This window comes from Lontra canadensis, unplaced genomic scaffold (assembly GCF_010015895.1).
Source record: "Lontra canadensis isolate GAN:19392208 unplaced genomic scaffold, GSC_riverotter_1.0 scaffold51, whole genome shotgun sequence".
NCBI lineage: Eukaryota > Metazoa > Chordata > Mammalia > Carnivora > Mustelidae > Lontra > Lontra canadensis.
In genome coordinates this window covers 5,359,855-5,381,544 of record NW_022631045.1, presented here as the reverse complement: position 1 = coordinate 5,381,544, position 21,690 = coordinate 5,359,855, and the positions used below count along the sequence as shown (strand labels likewise).

Sequence of the window (21,690 nt, the reverse complement as noted above, 5' to 3'; positions counted from 1 at the left end):
AAAGGAGAGACATCTAAATCAGTTTCCTAAATGCTGACTCAAATAATATCCAAACTCTCCATTAACAGACATACAGACCCATTTGGAGAGTTACTGGCCTGTAAGTATTAATCCAACAACACTAATACATGTGTATAAGAATCGAGAATTTCTCAGTCTGATAAAGCATACAGATACATAAAACAGGAGACAATCTGGCATTAAATATATAAAATTCTATAGATGGGTAACATTATAGTGAAGACTTTAAGTACATAAACATTCACAGGAAAAAAACACAAATACTGGACTGGTCATCTTTTAGTGAAGGAATTACAGGTAATTATAATGTTTTTGGTTTGTCTATGGTTTCTAAAGCAAATTTGTTGTACTATTGTGATGAAACATAATTACTTATTTTTTATTTTTTAACTAACAGAAGGATGGGAATTCAGAACCTAAAACTCTGTTGTTTCAAAGCAGGAATTCTTAAAGTTGGCTGCCCATTAGAATCACCTGGGAGAATTTTTTAAATCCCAATGTCCGGGCCACAATCATACTGATTAACTCAGAACAGATGAGGGTGGGACCCAGGCACCGGTTTTATTTTTTCTAACTTCCAGATAATTGCAAAGTTCACGTACGTTTGCAAACCAGTGCCCTAAAGTTATTATGCTGTTCCCCACAACACTGTTAGAACTTAAAAAATGATGGATGTTTCTAGAACCCAGTGAATTACAGGAATTGCTAATCTGCAAATTCCCAATTAGAAGCCACTAATGCAACAGCAAAGAGATTCAGTGCCTCCACTCTGGAGTTAAGTCCACTTTGAATGAAGACCAACAGCAGCCTTTCTCACTTGTATGGCTGTGAACAATGTTCCCTCCACTCTATGAGCCTTGGTGTGGTACCTGCTAAGTGAGGATAAGGCACTAACTCCCAGCTCTACGGAGTGTGGTATGGGTGAGTGAGACAATCCACGGAACGCATTCAGCACAGTGTCTGTAAGAAAGCCAAAGCTCCGAAAATATTAGCATCCCAGTTCTTGGTGCTGACAGAAATTGTGTATACACGTACAGATTTATATATATATATCTTTTAAAAGTGTGTCCACAGTCAAAATAACATGAATTCGGGATGCCTGGGACATTAGACATCTGCCTTTGGCTCAGATCATGATCCCGGGGTCCTGGGATCGAACCCTACATGGGGCTCCCTGCTCAGCAGGAAAGCCTGCTTCTCCCTCTTCCATTCGCCCTGCTTGTGTTCCTGCTCTCCATGTCTCTCTCCATCAAATATATAAATAAAATCTTAAAAAAAAAAAATAACATAAACTGGAGGCATTTTGCCAACAAAATAGTCACTGACTAGAACACACCAAAAGGGGAATGATGACAATCAGCTGCTCCTTAGAAGGTACTGGGAAAATGTCAACAAACATGAGGGAAAAAACCAACCCCCCTTAACTGCACAGCATCTCATCTCACCCACAGCGGGAATATAAGATGGTAGAAGGCTTACCAAAGCGAAACACATCAGATCCCTGCACAATACTGAAGAGTGGGGCATGCCATCTCTAGTAGGGTACCACGCTTTAACTATGCCAACAGACATTTCCTTCTTTTAACTCAGATTTTTGATTCTGCAATGAAGGAAACTCTGAAAACTTCTGTGGTAATCTGAAATGTCCAACAACTTTTTCCATTAGAAAATTCTTATTTCTGATCTAAAGTTCTTTACAACATAAAACTAATCATATTTGCCCTATGGCAGTCCTTTTTTGGGAAATATATATATATATATATATTTCAGGAGCACCTGGGTGGCTCAGGCAGTTAAGTGTCTGCCTTTGGCTCAGGTCATGATCTTGGTGTCCTGGGATCAAGCTCCATGTCAGGCTTCCTGCTCGGAGAGTCTGCTTCTCCCTCTCTTTTCTCCCTCTCTCTCTCTCTAATAAATAAATAAAAATCTTTTAAAAAGTAAACTATATACATTTTTACTTTTTTTTATTTTTTAATATCAGCTTTATTGAGATGTAAGTCACAATACTAATTCAATTTATCTGCTTAAATCGTACAATTCGATGGTTCTTGGTGTATTTACAGCATTATACAACCATCACCATTATCTGTTTCAGAACGTTTTCACAACCCCAAAAATGAACCCCCTTAACAGTAACTCCCCAATTTCCTCCAAACCTGGCCCCGCCCCCAGCCACTGGCAACAATAAATCTACTTTGTCTCTGATTATGCAATGAGTAAGTCATGGAAATAACAGGCACAGCATAAGGAACACAATGACACCGTAATAGCGCTGTATGGTGACAGATGGGAGCGACATTGGTGGTGAGCACAGCATAATGTAAAAACTTGTCCAATCACTACGATGTGCACCTGAAACTACTGTAACATTGTGTTTCAACCACACCCACACCCAAATAAAAAAAATGGAAACAATTTTCTAATTAAAAAAATAAAATGAGGTTTGACATAAAAGAAATTGATGCCATGTTTGATAACAACTACATAATTCATCTATTTAAATCAAATCAATTCCTTAATCCAAATGCATTTACAAAGTTAACCTGATATCCCAACTTGAAATTCAAAAGTATTGCTTTCCAGATATGTAATTGCAAAAGTAAAAAAGGAAAAATTTAAATAAATACAGGGAATTAAAAAAGAGAGAGACTGACAACATTGCAACATGGATGAACTTTGAAAACATGCTAAGTGAAAGCAGCCAGTTACAAAAGACCACATATTGTGTGATTCCATTTCTATGAAATGCAACTTTTTTTTTATTTTTAGTGATTAAACCTGAACTATTTGATTGAAATAAAAATTCATATGCAGTAAGAAGCCTTTCTTGGACAGCAGAACAAAAAGAAAGTTTAGTTGTCATCATAACAATTTTTTACTGCCTGTGTTTATTATAACTTGTGGGATATAATTTGACTTTTGTTAAAGCCAATTCAGGTGTAATTATGTCTCTTTAACACTAGGTTTGCGACTGAAGTTGCGAACAGCTCAGTTTTAAAGTACCTACTTCTTCATTCTCACATATCTACAACCAGCTCTTAAGTTATGTATATATTGCATTTTTTCATTCTTCTTTTATGAAATGAAATAATTCACCCTGACAACTTAAATGTGCCAAATTGTAATGCAGTCCCTTAAGTGACTATTATGAGAGTAGAGATTCTTACTCCCATATTTTAAACAGTAACCAGGGAACCTCTACATCCAAGAGCATAGGTCCTCAGCTATATGTGTGCACCTAAATCAAGACAAGGATTTTTCCAAAATACAGCCAACCATGCTCCAAACCAATGCGGACATTGAAATCTTAGTTTAGAGGGAGGCGTGGATAATTTCATGTACTCTGTAGTCTGGCAAAGCTACACAGGTGATTCTGATACACGCCTCTGTATTAATCATGGAAGGTACTAGAAGCATCCAACTTTGCTATTAGTCAAGTCAGGATCTGGTCTCAGGAATGGAATGAAAGTGCTCTTAATCTTCATAGCTCCTTATCTCCTTTTTCAGCACCACTGTGCTCCCAAATTTCCAGTGCCCTCAACTGTCCCTAATAGTATTCAGTATTCAGTGGGGGATCCACCGGAATGAGTCTACCACCTACCCCACCGCGTGTGTATAACAGAGGCCCCAAAATGATGATCTCTGATGTCTTTGTTTGGCCATCCTGTTGGAATCCTGCAGTGCTGTGTTGTAAAACCACAACAGTGACAAGAAGTTAAAATCCATCATTTTAGACATGTACTTTGCTCTTAAACCTATTTTCTTCTGCTGGCTATTTCATACACTTTGGTCACTAAGGGGCCCCTGGAGGCATCTGAGGTTGCAAGTCCTGCACAGACTGACTCCTTTTCCCGCTGGGGTCAATACTTCCCTATTTTATCATCCAGTCGCCTCAAGTCCCATCTATTTCCAAAGATGACAACTCCTGATCTAAAAGTGATTTTTTCTGAGGTGTTATAGATGATAAAGGTTCAGTGCCTATTTTGTCCCAGTGGTGTTTGAATTTTAATGGAAGACTAAGAAAAGTAACTTGTCACAACAAATGTGGTTTTGGCACCAAGACCAAAGAAAGAGCCAGATAGTATAATTCAAATCAACTGAATAACAGAATTTTAGATTAAAAATCAGGGCGCCTGGTGACTCAGTGGGTTAAAGCCTCTGCCTTGGCTCAGGTCATGATCCCAGGGTCCTGGGATCGAGCCTGGCATCGGGCTGTGCTCTCTGCTCAACGGGGAGCCTGCTTCTCTTCCTCTCTCTGCCTGTCTCTCTGCCAACTTGTGATCTCTGTCTGTCAAATAAATAAATAAAATCTTTAAAAATAAAATAAAATAAAATAAAATAAATAAATAAAAAGAGACCCTACTGTACTGATGTAATACCCTAAACATTCTTCATAGAGCTGTGAACACTGTGGAACCTGCATTCTGTGCTCATGCAGAGAGTAATTCCACAACATCTTGGAGCACAAACCTGACAATATCTCAAATGATGTCAAATAACATATAACAATGTAATAGGCTAAATGATAAGACTGAGGTTGGCAGGTAATTCATATACACTCAAGAGCCTCATTATTAATCTACAATTATTTATAAATGGAATTTATAAAGAAATTCTGCTATGCAGGCAGTGTTTGATGTCAACAGGATTCTAAATCATATTGCTTGGAAGTTGAACTAAGGTCTTCCTAGTCCCTTTCAGAAAGATCTACAAATCTTTTCAGACGTCTATTTCGAGCCATGTTTAGATTTATACACAAATGCACATACACACCCTTCACTGAGAGTTAAAGAGGATCTTTGCAAGTCATTCCATCCTTCTGGTTTTGACGGACTGGTCATCTTTCCAATGGATGAGTCATTCTAGCTGAAGACAACTTACTGATCTTTGTGGGCATGCCTGGAATGTAGACTTGGGGTATCAAACATGTGCATCAACTCTCAGAATAAAGAGGGAGACATTTAGTCAGGACACAAGGAAGTATACCCCAATGCTGCTTATTTTAAGTCATTTATCATCTGTATATATAATATTAATTTCAAAAATCAAACTATAAATCAAGTAATTACCTAAACTCTGGAATAAATAATTGATGGAGATTTCTGTAGCATTATATGAAACATTACTCACTTGTGAAAAGATTCCACAAAAAAGTGTTAAGTATTGACAAAATAGATTCTGATGGAATTTTTTTTTTTTTGGTAAATATGTATAACTACTATTCTGAGAAATGTACTAATTATAGAAAGGAAAAAAACCTTTGGACAAGACCAGAACATCTTTGCCAAGAAAATGTCTGTCTTCTTATCTACAGGAATACTTGACTACAGACTTATGGCAAAAAGGCCATATCTCATAGATTCTTCAATCATCTCTGTAAATTAAGCATGAGATTAATTTTGTTACAACATATTGAAGGGGAAAAACAAATGTAAAAGCTAAATGAGTTGTCTACCATACGTTAATATGCTTCTATTATGAGGAGTTAATAAAAAACAGTAATGGGGCGCCTGGGTGGCTCAGTGGGTTAAAGCCTCTGCCTTCGGTTCAGGTCATGATCCCAGGGACCTGGGATTAAGCCCCTCATCGGGCTCTCTACTCAACAGGGAGCCTGCTTCCCCTTCTCTCTCTGCCTGGCTCTCTGCCTACTTGTGACCTCTATCTGTCAAATAAATAAATAAAATCTTTAAAAAAAGAAAAAGAAAAAACAGTAACAGCACTGTTATAGCAAGTAAAATAAAATAAAAATAAAAACAAAGGATTATTCCTTCACTGTAAAATACTGAATTGAGAAGCTACAGGCAATTCCATAAAGCTCTTTCACAGACTTTGAGAACAATGAAAAAGAAGTAGAGTTAAAAACTGGCGAAGATATTTTTAGGGATGGCTCCTGAAGAATGAGGGGTCAAGTAGAACGATGTGAAAGATCCGCTTTAAAACACTCTAGATAAAACAGGGGAAAGACAGACTAGATGAAGCAAGTGTTGGCAACATCAAGATAGTAGTAGGAGCTGGGCAATGGGGATATGGGCTTTTTCACAATTAAAAAGAAAAAATGTACTCAAGTATTGGAGAACAAGGAAAACCCTTCAAGGAACTAAGGACAAGGACAGAGTTGAGGGATTTGGGTATCTTAGTCTTCTCTTAGGTAGACCCTTTTTAACCCTTGGCCTGAACTCAGCTTACAGACCACACCCATCAGGACCCAAATTTCTGAACTTTAAACTGCCCTTTCCTGTATCAAATTCACATTAAGAGAGTAATGTGGTCTCCTTGCCCAAATGACCTCAAATGTCCACAGAAGCTAATGATGTGAGTCTTCTGATCACTGAGTGAGATGGGTGGGATGGTCAGAGCAGAGGAGAACCATGCAAATCTCACTTCCATAATTCTTGAGCTTCGATGATTCTGCTTAAGATTAGGTTTGCAGGACACAAAACCTACTTCTTGACTAAGGAATAATGGCTTCATAACAAAGTCATTTTCCATGTTAATTTGATTTCCCTCTATAACCTAATGTTGGTTTTTTACTACCTTAGAGTATTAAATATAAATAAAACATAAATTCTGATATGTTTTCGTGAAAAAAGAAACCACAGATTTCAATGAGGTCAAGTACCAATGTTCTCACTACATACACAGTATTCTCATAGGATCTCACAATCTAAAAAGTGATTTTTTCCCTTTATTTCAATATAAAAATCCAACATACTCTAAAATCAAAATTTTACTGAAAAGCATTTAATAAAACATTAACACAATAAAATAGAGGCATGTAAGCTGGCAGAATCCAGTTTTCAAATAAGCAACTGAATTCAACACTGTGTAATTTATATAGTCCTAGAATCTACATGAAAAGTGTTAAAGAAAGCAATCTATTTAACATCTTCTGGGACTATCTTGTCTTTAAGACTTTGTTTCAGAGTAATGGGCCTAATTGTGACTTCTCAGAGTCTCTGATTCACTGAAGAACCAAAGGTAGAAGGATATAGTGAAATCATAGAAGATAAAGACAGCCTTTCTGTATCCTGCTCTCCCTGGAAAAGGGACCTGGGGCAAAAGCCCCAGGGAGTCCACCAAGAAAGGCTTTCTGTGTTGCTTACTGTGGTATCCTATTCTATTATTTGTATAGATAAATTCCATGTATAACAATAAACCACCATTTCTTCAAAGACTAATTAGGTTTGGATTCAAGTCAGTATTAAAAGTTTCTTAGAATTCAAACAAACGGGGCGCCTGGGTGGCTCAGTGAGTTAAAGCCTCTGCCTTTGGCCCAGGTCATGATTCCGGGGTCCTGGGATCAAGCCCCACATCGGGCTCTCTGCTTGGCGGGGAGACAGCTTCCTCCTCTGTCTCTGCCTGCCTCTCTGCCTACTTGTAATCTCGGTCTATCAAATAAACGAATAAACAAATCTTTAAAAAAAAAAAAGCATTCAAACAAACTGTAGCTATCAATGTTTGGTCAGCTCCTAACATACTAGTTTCCTATCACTGCTGTAACAAATTATTCCTCTTACAGTTGTGGCAGTCAGAAGTTTAGGGTCAAGGTGTCCAAAGGGGTGCATTGCTTTTGGAGGCTATAGGAGAAAATCTGTTTGCTTGCTTTTTTCCCTTCTAGATGCAGCCTGTATTCCTTGGGGCTCAAGCTCCTTTCCTTGCATCAAGTCAACCTCCTACTTCCTTGGTCAAATCTTCCCTGATTCCTCCTGCCTCTTCCTTATAAGGGCCCCTGTGATTATACCAGGTGGACTTGATAGCCCCAGACAATCTTATCTCAAGATCCTTAACACAATCAAAATTACAAGGTCCTTTTTGCCATATAAAGTGATATTCACAGTTTATAGACATTAGAATGTAAATATCTTTATGGTCCATCATTCAGCCTACCACCCGCGTATCATAGATATAATACAAAATTATAACTTTTGATATTGTAAAATGAACTGGAAAATCAATGACATGGTCCTCTATTTTCTTACTATATTCCTATCTTATGACTATCCATGGATACCAATGACATTTCTTCCGAATAATTAATAGTGAAGATCTTGAAAAACAGGATACTTAGGGGCCTCTAACACTTTCTCTGATAACCTCATGTAAGTTTTCCACTTTGACTTTCCACCACGACCTGCTATTCTTACCTCAACAGCACTTCTGTCCACTTACATATTAGCATTTGATCCTTTTCGGAGTCTGCCCACTTCGTGTCTGCTTCACAACTGTACTGCAAAGGCCAAGCACAATTCTAGCGCAGAGCATATTAATCTTAAGTGATGGGCAACGACGACAGGGTAAATGAGCTACAACATTGTGATACCTATTGTGATAGTTTAAAACGGACACTCTTTGACTCCAGCACCAAATTTTCATTCATTCACTAGAAAACACAGAGTGCCTTATTTTTTGCCAAGCAACGTGGCAACTCAGGGACGCAGAGAGGAAAGACCCAGTCCTTATACTCACAGAGCCTGCAGTTCAATGAGGAACACAGATAAGTAAACCTAATTCCAGTACAGTAGGTTACTGCCATCTTCCAAACCCACTTGGCTTAGCTTCCAAGCTCCTTCAAGATCTGGACCAGTATTTACTTGTCAGCACCCAGGGAGTTCCTAGAATGCAGTGAAAGGAAGCCAACCAAGGTCAAAAGTCAGGGAAAGCTTTCCGGGAAGTGATATTCAAGCAAGTAAGGGTGAGAGGCAAGTGAGATTTGGGGAGGGAGATTTCTGTGGGGAGGGAGCCAGGGAGAAGGGAGAGGAGGAAGGGATCCTGCAAACAAAGGGGCATACAAACCCATGAGGAGGAAAGGTCAAGATAAGAGCTGGGTATTGTGAGTAGCATAAGATGGCCACCACCGGTGGAAGAACAAGGCAAAGCCAGAGAGGTAATCACAGAAAACCTTTATCATGCTAAGGGGAATGGATCTGAAGCTTACAGTGACAGAGCACACATTAACGGGTTTTCAGCCAGGAAGAACCAGGAATCACACGTTCTAGACAGAGGCTGGCGGTTGTACAGAGGGGTCAGCTTGGTGGTCGGGTCCCAAGAGAGAAGTCTTTTTTTTTTTTTTTTTTTTTTTTTTTAAGATTTACTTATTTATTTGAGAGAGAGAGAGAGAGAGAGAATAAGGAGGGGCAGAGGGAGAGGGACAGAATCCCCAGGCAGACTCCCCGCTAAGCCCGTTGAGGGGCTTGATCTCAGGCCCAGAGATCATGGCCTGGACTGAAATCAAGAGTCTGACACTTAATCAACTGACACCCAGTGGAAGATTCATGAACCTTTGGAAACGGCCTGACAGGACATGAGGTTACGGCAGCAGTGGTCTGTTGTGTATGAGACCATGACATGAAGATGTGGGCAGAGAGAACACACAAAAAAGAGTCAATAGTTTTTTGGAGACAGAATTAATGGGACTTGGTGACTATGTGGTTGTGAGGTGTGATGATGAGGGAGAAGTTTGGACAACTGCAGCTTTCACATCTGGAATGGAAATAGCTTCCAAGTCCAAAATAGTAAGAATTACCACTTACGGAGTAATTTTTACAGGCCAGGACCTGGGTGTGCTAAACATAAAATATATTATTTATAGAAGATAAGTAAGATTTATAGACGGCACAAGATCTTATGGCGTCTACACAACCCCAAATGTAGCAACCCGTTTTACACTTGAGGAACCTAAGGCTCAGAAAGGTTTGTCAATTGCCAGAGGTCACAAAGGACACGTAAGATTTGAAACTAAATTCTGCCTGCCTTCCTAGCCATCTACTAGAGAATAAAGGCATAGTAAAGAATTTACTGACATTACCCTACAAGAATAGGCAGAAAAGCCTTCACATGCTGCTCTCTTTTTCTCCTCTTAAAAAGAATTAGGGCAACTGTACAGTTGTATTTAAATCCTATATATACTTGTATATACTTTAAAGATGAGCAAGGAAAGGTGCTAGTAAATTAATAATAAAAACAACAACAATAATAAATGTGCTAACTCGGGTCTCTGCAAACCAGGAACCTTTAGAAAACAAAATATTGACAGGATATATATAATCATATATATTATCATATATAGTATGATATATATACACATGTCATATGCATAATCATATAAGTATCTTATTTGTACATTATACACAGGAAAATGAGAGGGGTATTTTTAGTATTAATTGTAATGACAAGGATCACAGTGATTTTAGAAATGATTTATGTAGGCTGCCACATACACTCTTACTGTAAATTAGCAGTGAGTATTAGTTAATGGACACAGCAGAAGTTTTACCACTCATTTAATATTTTCAGAATGTACCAGAGATTGGAACAAAGCATTAGCCTCATTCCCTTGGCACAAGCTCTATTGGTTTATAACCGTAAATTGCTTTGTACAGAACACATATGTAACGGGAAAGTTCAAAACAAAACAATTATCTTGTTTATACCAGTCACCACAAAACTAAAACATTTCTAAAACCTAAATTTTCCATTACACCATGATCATACTTAAGGAATACAGAAGACATCTGAATATGCTAGAAACTTAAAAAAGAGCCATGAAATGACACTAAAGGAATCCTTTAAGCCATTTTAATAGGTTTTTAAAGCATCTCTCAATTGCCTACTAGACATTACCAGGGTATCTTACTATCATTTCAAATTCATAGTGTCCAGTTCACAATGTCTTTTTTCACTACCAATAAACCTACTTGTATTCTCATTTTCTACCCTTAATTAAAGGCATCATTTATATAGCAATCCTCCCAAATTCAACAACTCTACATTAGCTTCCTCCTCTCTCTTCTCCCTTCCTGTTAGCCACACCTTTCCAGTCTTTCCCACAAGAGCCCTCATGTATTACTTCCTTCCCTCCGATTACAGATGGTTTGATATACCCTTATAATGGTTCCCTTGGACTGTAGCAGTGTCCAACTTGGGCTTCCTGCTAAGTCCATCACTCTTGTCAAATGCATCTGATAGGAAGTTGCCAGAAAGGGCTCTCATTTAGCATTTAGAATTTTCTTTGAATAAGGAATGAGCATTTGTGACACAAACAAAAAAATTTTAAATGTATTTAGGATGAAAAGTACATCTCCCTCCCAAGTCTGCCCCCCAGCTACCAAGGCTTCCTCCTAAAGGCAAATATCTGTCAGCTTATCTGTATCTCTTCAGAGATAGTCTCTGCATATACAACATATATGTGAACTTTCAGGGTTTAAATGCATGACTGTGGGCCCATACACACAACACCCCACCCCCACCCCCACCCCCAAACAGAGTAAAAACCACTGAGTAACATTTTATACATGCACACTGTTCCACATCTGGCTTTTCACACTGAATAAAATTTGGAGTTCAGTGTGTATTATTATGTATGGAGCTGATTACTTCTTTTTCATGGTGGTGTAACACTGTACTATGTGAAACAGTTCATAATTCATTTCAACCAGTCTCTAACTTGCACATTTAGGTTATTTCCAATCTCATGCTATTACAATAGGTAAGTAGCCTTGTACGTATGTTTTGGCACACATAAACAGTACTTTTCACCACCTCTGTGAATGCTGGATAATGTGGGCTGTGAAGGCACTGATGAACCCAAGTCTTAAAAAAAAAACTCTTTTTACAACCTAACCTGTGAAGTGCCTATCTTGGTCATACTGTATTTAACCTTAGGTTAAAATCTTTCTTTTTCAGCAGCACGTTGAAGTCCATCTCTGTCAATCCTTACTGGTGGACATGCTTTTATCCATCCTGAAAAGGCATGTACAACCTAAGACATTTTTGATGAGCAACACTTCACTTGTATAAAACAACAACTCTAAATTCCTACAAAGGTTCCCAAAGGGAGAAGGATTAGCTGATTTGTCTTGATGGTTTTTCTTACATTATGAGCCTAGCACCTCAAGATTTTAGTCTAACCACAAAAGGACCAATGGTTTGTTTCCTAGGACTTTGGTCTGAGGAAGCTCATCATAACATTAAGTGTACTCTTGGAAAAGATGCTATACCATTCAATGAAAAGATAAACATGATATACCTACGGAAACAATGATCAGCTATTTCATTTCTAAAAGCCTGATGTCCAAGTTAGAGAAAAAAGGAATGCCAATTTCAAACTCCACTTATAAATTATCAGCTTTCATCAAATAAAGCCATCTGAACTGCATATAAGTCAATTTTAAGAATCAAAACATCCACTCAAATTGCATTAATGTGGTATGATTTTCGAGTACCATAAAATAGTTAAGCCAACATAGACATAAAAAATCTGTGGTCTGCCAAGATCAGGCATGGAATAATTAGGAGACCACCACAACCATTAATCACAGCAAGAATCATGTTTGTAAGACTTGTCGTTGATTTAAAAATCACCTGAGTCACGACATAGAGTTCAACTAGAATATAAGTATTTATGGGTATGTTATAATCCAACCTCACTGGGGGAAATTAGGAAACCGTGCTCTCTAGCTAAATCTTGAAATGACAAATTTCTCCCAAAGGAACACTAGAGTTTACATTCATTCATTCAACAAGACATATTCTTTCATGCGTTTGACAAATATTTATTGCTTTCCCCTCTGTACCAGGTCTTGTGTTAGCCCTGGGGATCCAGTGGTGAGGAAGATAGTCTGCGTCTGCAAGGAAATTTCAGTTTCTGCCACCTCCCCTTACTCCCTCCCACATATACACACACCGTGCAAAGATCTCTCCAACAGCATCTCAAAGGATGGTCACTTAGCTCTTGCTGTGTGGTAGAATGACAGAGTGTGTGGAAAGGGCCAGGGAAATCTCTAAACCCACTATTCCTCACTTACTCTCAGTAAACCCCAAGAGCTGGGAGCCCCAAATTCCACACTAGCTATGCATAGCTATTAGCCATCCAACCTTGAGAAATTCACTTCAGCATTGTGAGCCTGAGTCTGCTCTGAGAACTCTGTTCTTGAAAGCCTTTTCCAGTTCATAGGGAATGAGAGGACTTGAGATTTCAAATAATGGACAGAGCTATTACATCACAAAAGGCCTGTTCTATCAGATGACTCAAGTTAGAAAGCTCTTTTATGCAGAGCTAAAATTGTCCCTCTGTGAATTCAACTGTGAATCTTTGTCCTGCACCCTGAAGTAACACAGAACCTGTCAACCACCTCTTATGCATGACAATCCCTCAAATATTAAAAAGATGTCAGATTTCCCCAAATCTTGAAGATAAAAAAGTGGTCTCTAGTGTCAATCCCATGACTTTGCAGATCTTTGTATAATATTGGTTACCGTCCTCTGTGAGCTCTTTATCAACATTTCAATTAAAAATAAAGGGCCCCAGAGGCGCCTGGGTGGCTCAGTGGGTTAAGCCTCTGCCTTTGGCCCAGGTCATGATCCTGGGGTCCTGGGATCGAACCCCGCGTCTGGCTCTCTGTTCAGCGGGGAGCCTGCTTCCCTTCCTCTCTCTCTGCCTGCCTCTCTGCCTACTTGTGATTTCTGTCTGTCAAATAAATGAATAAAATCTTTAAAAAATAAATAAATAAATAAATAAATAAAGGGCCCCAAATAAAATGTAGTATTCTAAATTGGCAGTAGGACCAGCAGGGCCAACTACATACCTAGTAATATGACAAGATTCTGTAATGGACTTGGGGGAGAAAGGACAACTGAAACATAATGAACAATTAGAGGAAAACTATGTGGGCCATACTCACTTAAAGGTCCACAATAAAGAGGTAGGATAGCAGAGAGGTCAAGAGTACAGACTGCTGTCAGACGACCCAGATGGGTTCAGATTCTAGTTAGTACATGTGTTAGGTGTTAACTTCTCTGTTTCAGATCTCTCATCTACAAAATGGAGAGCATGATAGTACCTATCTTATAGGACTGATAGAAAGAATGAATGATCAGCATTTAGAAGAGGTACATAATAGTTACAATAAATATTACCATCAGAATAGGCAACTTATTTATCTAAGGGATTATTTATTTAGATGATTATCTAAACACCTGTTTTGTGATGTGCATTGACAAATGAGGAGAAAATAACATCTCGCCCCTTCCTTTGTAACTAAAGACTGAAATACTAATGGATATAAGTAAACTGACACTTAGGTTCAAAGGATGTGGTATTTCTCTTAAGAGAGAAGATGAACTGAATTATAATGACAGAGAGGAAGCTAAGGAAAAAACAAAATAAACAGAAAGTACACATTAAAGAAAGGAGTTCTTTAAGAACATTTTCCCCCGGGGTGCCTGGGTGGCTCAGTGGGTTAAGCCTCTGCCTTTGGCTCAGGTCATGATCTCCCGGTCCTGGGATCGAGCCCCGCATCGGACTCTCTGCTTAGTGGGGAGCCTGCTTCCCCTTCTCTCTCTGCCTACTTGTGACCTCTGTTTGACAAATAAATAAATAAAATCTTTAAAAAAAAAAAAAAAAAGAACATTTTCCCCCTCCCATTAAAACACAGCCCATTCATTTCAACTGTACTATGAATGTATAATTTTCAGCATTTCAGATGCCGGATGTTCTCTTTATTTTCTTGTTTTTATGCATATTTTTTGAAACTTCACTGGAGGAATTAATTCGAATGCTAATCAACTTTCAGTCGTCTCTGCTGCGGCAAGTGACCCTGAACTAAAATGACTCTGTTCCAGTGCTCGGTGAGCTCTAAAAATAAGTACTACCACGTGGTATCCGTGTTTCATACAGTCGAGTAAGCCAGCGTGGGTGTGCAGTCACTGTGAGATTCAAAGTACACTCGTAGATCACTCATTAAAAATGTGAAGGGTAGGGAGCACCTGGGTGGCTCAGTGGGTTGAGCCTCTGCCTTTGGTTCAGGTCATGATCCCAGGATCCTGGGATCGAGTCCTGCATTGGGCTCTCTGCTCAGTTTCCCTCTCTCTCTGCCTGCCTCTCTGCCTACTTGTGATCTCTCTCTCTGTCAAATAAATAAAATCTTAAAAAAAAAAGTGAAGGATAGTTAAATAAGCCAAATAAAGTACCTCTATATTTCTTTCTAGTTAAAAATAAACATTGCTTTCTTTACAAACTTCCATAAAAAGTTCTGACAGTGTCAATACAATACTTTCTTTAAAAACAATGACTATGTACTTAAGACTGAGCCTACTTGTCATTAAAATTTAAAGAAAACAATTATTTGAACAGCACATTTTGAAAATCTAAGGTATGCCATGGCGATTGTGATGACTCTCCATTCAATAAAAAAACTCTTAGTTAAAAAAAAAAAAAAAAAAAGGCCAGGAGCCAGGGCCGGCGGGAGGGGCCAGGGCAGAGGACGGGCCACAGGGGTTGACCCTCCCTTCTCCTCCCCGCCCAAAAAAAAGCTCTTCGTTAGCCTATGCAAATGACTAACAAGGTACAATCAACATTTCATTCATCACAGAAGGGTGGCTTTTTCCAATAGCATCTATTAATATGAGATAAAAGTGGAAATAAATCTTCACCACACCTCTGAAAGAGAGGCAGGGTGAACAGTTTTCTCGAGATGAAGTTCACCCATATTCTTCTTTAAAATCTCCCAACTTACTAGGAATTGACAACAGACTACCACCTGTGAAGGGAGCAGGCAGGGTGATAACCTCAGGATAATAACAGCCATTAGCACTTACTAAACTCTATGTGCCCATCACAGTGCTAGGGAATTAGAGTGCCCTAAAATCCTCACAACCCCATGGGACAGGTTCCACTACGATCCTCAGTTACAGAGGGCACGGATTCACAGGGGTTAACAAATTAGTCCAAAGGCACATAGCTAGAGAGGGCCAAGCCAGCATACAAACCCATGCTATTTGACTTTATTTCATGGTCTAAGGTCTGCAACTGACTAAGTCACGAAAAGCTGGGAGGTACACATCATGATGAGTGAGAAAGAGACAAAGAGAGCAAGCAGATGTGAGAAGAGAGACAGAACAGAGGCAAAGACTAACCAGATGGAAAGAACACTGTGTGAAAAGGAAGAGCCCTGGATTAAGCATCAGGAGGGCTGGGACCCTTCCAAAGGGCTCATCATTGTGACCAAGGGGAAAAAAAATCAATTCTTTTCTCCAGTCTAATAGAAGAACACATTTGTCTACAGCACAGAAGTGTGTTAAAGATAAAAATGTTGATGTGAAAAACAGAACTCCAGAACATCATGCAGAAATCAGTAAAATAAAAAAGGAAATGCATAATTCAAAAAACGAAGGAAAAAATTAGGAATGTATTATAGATTCCACAATCATAGACAAGGCTATGGGAGAGCATAAACCACTCATAAATTAGGGATGAATATTAATGAATCCTGAAGGCTTATAAAATACCAACTAGGCTGTCAGGGGTTGTCCTTTTCCATTCCCTGATCACACCACTGACACCTAATGCACAGAAAATGCTTTCAGTGTCTTGTTGATGCCATCAGGAGTGCCTGTTGTAGAAGACACCTGTAAAACCCAAAACTCCAACAGAGGTCAAAATTCACCCCATGCAAGGTAATTAAATATGCATGGATGTGGGGGGGGGTGTGGGTGTGTATACATATCTATCTATATTTAAAAATCTGTTTATTTCAACACTGTGAGATCTGGAGGAGAAGAACCCAGTTATGCTGTGTGACCAACAGAAACAGATAACAAATGGGTGTTGTTTTTAAGTCACTAAGTTTGTGGTAATTTGTCACAAAGCAATAGAAAACTAATATGTACCCACAGTGATTTTTGACAACCAAAACAACAAGATAATTATTAACTCCAGGGATGGGAGCACAGGACTGTGCAAGGAAGGAAAAGTAACCACTGAGTAGGTAGGTCTGAACCATGTCCACAGATCCTTTGATGCGACCTTCATGGTGTCTCTATCCCCTTCCTTGAAGCTCAGCCAACCTGAGTTACTCACTCATTCTGACAGAATGCGGTGGAAACAATGCAGAGTAACATCCCATGTGAAGTCAGTTTCTGCCGAGCTCTCCTGAAACCATTTTACTAGAGAGTTTGGGACTGGGTTTTCAGGCAAAGCATAGCGTTTCTATTTTCCATTTGCTAATCCCAGATTTTCCATTCACTACTGTCCCCTGTCAACATATCATCCTCAGGGACTTCAAGGCATAGCTGTAGCAAAGTTGAATATGGCCATTCCTGTATTTTCCAGTTGTAATACCACTAAACTATACCATTAACCTTTGACATGAACTAGCCAAAATAACAGTATCAATAGCAGTCAATGCAATCCAGAAAGGTAGGATATTTAAATATTTAAAGATAGGGAAGATTGTTAATTACTGGTTGAAAACCTATCCCTTATTCTATTGTATGCCCTAGAAAGTTCTACCAAACTTATTTGCTGTAAAATTCTAAGCAATCTGCCTAATATTTTAGCCTCCACATTTCTAGTCCAACAAACTTCAGAAATAATATCTGGTCGAGTGGATAAATCTCTTGAAAATATTTCAACAAAAAGTCTTCTCATGTGTAAAATAAACTTTCATCTTATTAATTAAATCAACAAATACGGATAAGGTACTCTGAGGTAAAATGATATGACAGAGTATTCTGTCCTCAAGGAGATTATAATAAACGTAAGTACCTAATTAAGTACAAGGCAGAACATAGTGAGTTCTTTTTTTTAAAAAAAAGATTTTATTTATTTATTTGACAGACAGCACAAGTAGGCAGAGAGGCAGGCAGAGAGAGAGGAGGAAGCAGGCTCCCTGCTGAGCAGAGAGCCCGATGTGGGGCTTGATCCCAGGACCCTGGGATCATGACCTGAGCCGAAGGCAGAGGCTTTAACCCACTGAGCCACCTAAGTGCCCCAGAACATAGTGAGTTCTATAATAAGAAAGGCACTGTAGGAGAGACTGAATGTACATGGAGGTCCAAGAAAGAGTTCTACAAAGGATTTGAATAACTTCTCTCAAATCCAAGCTTTTCACTTCCTTTTACCTTTATCTACACCAATACCTTAGACCTGGTCTTCATCTGAAATTGTTCTATCCTTCAAATCTTCAATTTTGGAACCCTCTATCAGACTAAATTCTAGATCCCTGTCAAGGGGAAACCCTTATTGCCCACTCCCCCCATGAGTCTCCACAGAGAGGAGAGGACTATGGATCACTCCCTAGGGGGAAGGCAAGTGGTTCATCAGCCAACCCCACCTTCATTTGTAAGGAAGGAAAAAGAAGCAACAATTGATCAGAAACACTGGTTAGGCCTCCAGCAATTTATCAGAAGCACTGAATTTAGTGGTTGTTGGATCTTGTTCAGCAACAAATAAGCTGTCCCTCACTCCTTACATTTTATCTCAGGAACTTGTAACACAGAGGGGAAGATGGATGACTTACTGATCCCTCCAATATCCAACAATGCCTTTGTCTTTCTGTCCAATAAGCGCTATAAACCATCAACCCTGGATCAATTTAGCTGTTGTTCTCTCTTCCCATCTTAAAAAAAAAATGTAAAAGGCATAGGAATTAGGTACATTAGTAAACCTGATCTCCATCTTTGCTAGACTACTACCTCATAATCTACTCCAGGTCCCTGTCCAGTTTCAACTCTCATTTTCTACAGAAGCTACTCCAAACCCAAATAAACTCTGACTCATAGCAGATGACCTCAGCTTCAATTTCACTGAGAGAACAGTAGTATTTGGGTTTGGAATAAACAGGCTTCCTGCACACACCTGCCTCCATCAACTTTCTGTCTGCTGGTCAATGCTTATCTCTAAATGCTCTCTGGTTCCCATGCTCCATCCATTCTCCCCTCTCTCTCCTGATGCTTCAACTTTTGAGTCCAACAATTTTTTTCCTCTCTTCATACAGACACATTCAAAACCAGTTTTAAAAACAGATCCAGGGGCGCCTGGGTGGCTCAGTGGGTTAAGCCGCTGCCTTCGGCTCAGGTCATGATCTCGGAGTCCTGGGATCGAGCCCCGCATCGGGCTCTCTGCTCAGCAGGGAGCCTGCTTCCTCCTGTCTCTCTGCCTGCCTCTCTGCCTGCTTGTGATCTGTCAAATAAATAAATAAAATCTTTAAAAAAAAAAAAAAAACAGATCCAAAGAACAACAACAACAAAACTCTCTTGAAGCCTGAGTATCATACTTGTTTTCCTTCTCCTAACAGCCAAGCTTTTCAAAGAAGCAATCCACCCTGGCTTCTCTGCCTTCCCACCTGGTCTTCAGGGCAGCCTAATGCACGCAACCCCCCTCCCCCCGCCCCCCCCCTCCCCGGAGTCACTCCGGTCAATGTGACCCAATGACCTCCAAGTTAACAAATTCCACAGACGCTTCTCATTTCTTCTTTGACTTGATCTCGCTACAGTATTTGATGTTTAACAACTTCCGTCCTAAAACTATCTTCCACAGGCTTTTCCTAACATCATCGCCTCCCAAGACTCCTTCTATACTTCAGAATGCTCTGTCTTGATTGGTCAAACTTTAAATTTTAACATTTTCCCAGGATTCTATTCTTGGTTTTCCTCTCCTCAAACAAAAAGCTCCCTGGGGAGGTGGGAGGGACACCAACGATTATCCCACGTGCCAGTAAATCCATATGGCTAAATCCGAATGCATTTGCTCCCTCCCCTACTCCACCCCCCCACCCCCACCAGCGCTTACCTCTATCATGGCACTGCTCTGTGTTTGTTTATCTGTCTGTCTTCCCTGCCCTGGCAAGCCTGGGAGATGGGACACAACGCACCACTGTCAGCAGTGCTGGCTTCTCGAACAGGGGCTGGGAGTGTGGACGGGGGCAACAACATAGCAGGAGCAAGTCATCTTAGAGGACCTAGGAATAGGAGGTTATAAAAACTACCCCAGAGGAACTTCACTGAACTCTGAATATTTTGAGAGAAATAACAATCTGTTTATTCATCGCCAAATCTCTTGTGCTTAGCGCAAGTGCCTAGCCCATGGTGGGGATTCAAATCGTATTTTCTGAATGAAAGAAGTATGAGAAGAATGAGATATCTGAGACTGGCTTTGAAGAACTGGTAGAATTTCAACAGCCAGAGAAGGAGGAGAAATGAGTCAAGCCAGGGGGAATGGGAAAAGCCCAGGCACGGACAGAAATGCCAGACTGGTGGGGTACAAGAGGACAAACGGTCTCAGAAACACTAGAATGTCAAGGTATGATTTCACAGGACTCGAGGATGGAGCTGCAGCTGTAACTTGACAGGCAAGAGTGAGCCAGTGAGGTCTTTCCAGCAGCGTGATTTGTAATTGGAAAAGAATCAACTGGAACAGAGGATACCACTTAAGTAACCATCAGATGAATCACTTATATGAGACTAAATGAAGACCTGAACCACAGCAACAGAGAAAAGTAGAAGAGAAGGGAAAACATTATTTTTAAGATTGAAGGTAAGAAACAGACTTCTTGAATATTCCAAAACAATGGAATTCGTTGAAGTATCAAATTTAAAAGAGGTGACAATTTTAAAGCACTAAAATTAAAAGGCCTAAAGTGGAAAATGTTGTAAATATTTTTAGAAAATACATTTAATATGTTGGCTTCTTGACCCAAACAATCGTGAACAGTACTGGGTATACAACATACTTATCAAGTTTACTGTGTCGGCAGGAACTCCAACATGTGTAAGTTGACACAGGGTTGGTAACTGAAGAAGACACTCTGTACGCACTTAGGAAAGGTCCTTCTGTAACTTTTGAGAAGGAATTCAGCAGAATATAACCATACCGTAAAACTGTTGTTCGCATTTTTTGTGCTTGCTTCAGCTACACTGGCATCTGAGAGGTCAACTTCATCGAATATCAGAGACTGTTAATGAAAAAGAACACAAACACATTAAATGAAAACCTAACTCAATGCTCATCAATATATATATATATATTTTTTTTTTCCCCATCAGGACATGACTCTGAAGCCATGTCAGGAATTAGGAATAGAAAATGAAGAAAAAGTCGTTAGTGAGTCTCTGCAACATCTTCTTAGGAAGAGTAAAACCACAAAGTGCAACTAACTCATAAATCCCAAACTGAAAAGGTCTTTGAAGAACCCCACGGCACAGAGTTTCAATGCAAAATGCTCCCTGCTCTCTAGAAGCATAATCTATAGGAGCCTCCTCAGTGTGTTGTGCACCTGCGCGTGCATACACATGCATGCACGCGCACACACGTGTGTACACACACTCTCACACACACAGTTATACTGCTTGACAGACAACAGCCTAGAACAACTTTGCCAGGAAGGCAGAGGCAACGTCATCACTCCCACATCTGCTCAGTGAGAAATGAGAACTAGTCCTGGCTCAGATTGTGGGGAGTTACTAAACTTTCTGAGACTTATTTTCCTCGTCCATAAATGGGTTTGAATGAGAAGGTAAGTGTGCTCTGCAAATATAAAATGATGTTTCATTCATACTCTTAAAAGTGTTTTCAATCAAAAAGTTTCCATGATAAAAACTCCACAGAAAGGGAATCTTTAATAACGTTCGATTTAGAGATTAGAAAATTCTACTAATAAATGTATCCTTTCCACTGTCAGTCATTTGGTCATTGTTCACACTCATTTGATGTTCTTGCAGCAAGGCAGGGGTAACAAAGCACCTCTAAAAATTCCAGAAAAGGGTTCCCTTCCACATGCATCCTAATATTTACAGCAGCAATGTCCAAAACAGCCAAACTATGCAAAGAGTGCAGATGTCCTGACAGATGAATGTTAGAAGAAGATGTGTTGTGTATACACACACATACCATGG

The 21,690-nt window shown here is 39.5% G+C and overlaps 1 protein-coding gene across 5 annotated transcripts in view; it reads right to left on the bottom strand.

The window, feature by feature from the left end:
- Nucleotides 1-21,690, bottom strand: part of DGKH (diacylglycerol kinase eta) — a 175,332-nt gene that overhangs the window by 72,092 nt on the left and 81,550 nt on the right. For 4 of the 5 annotated variants that reach the window (XM_032873944.1, XM_032873945.1, XM_032873949.1 and 1 more), the window contains exon 4: nucleotides 20,670-20,750. In XM_032873944.1, the coding sequence (XP_032729835.1) occupies nucleotides 20,670-20,750 (81 nt within the window). Of the gene's footprint in view, nucleotides 1-12,894; nucleotides 12,980-20,669; nucleotides 20,751-21,690 lie in introns of those variants that run through there. The other variant, XM_032873947.1, reaches the window with a different exon arrangement.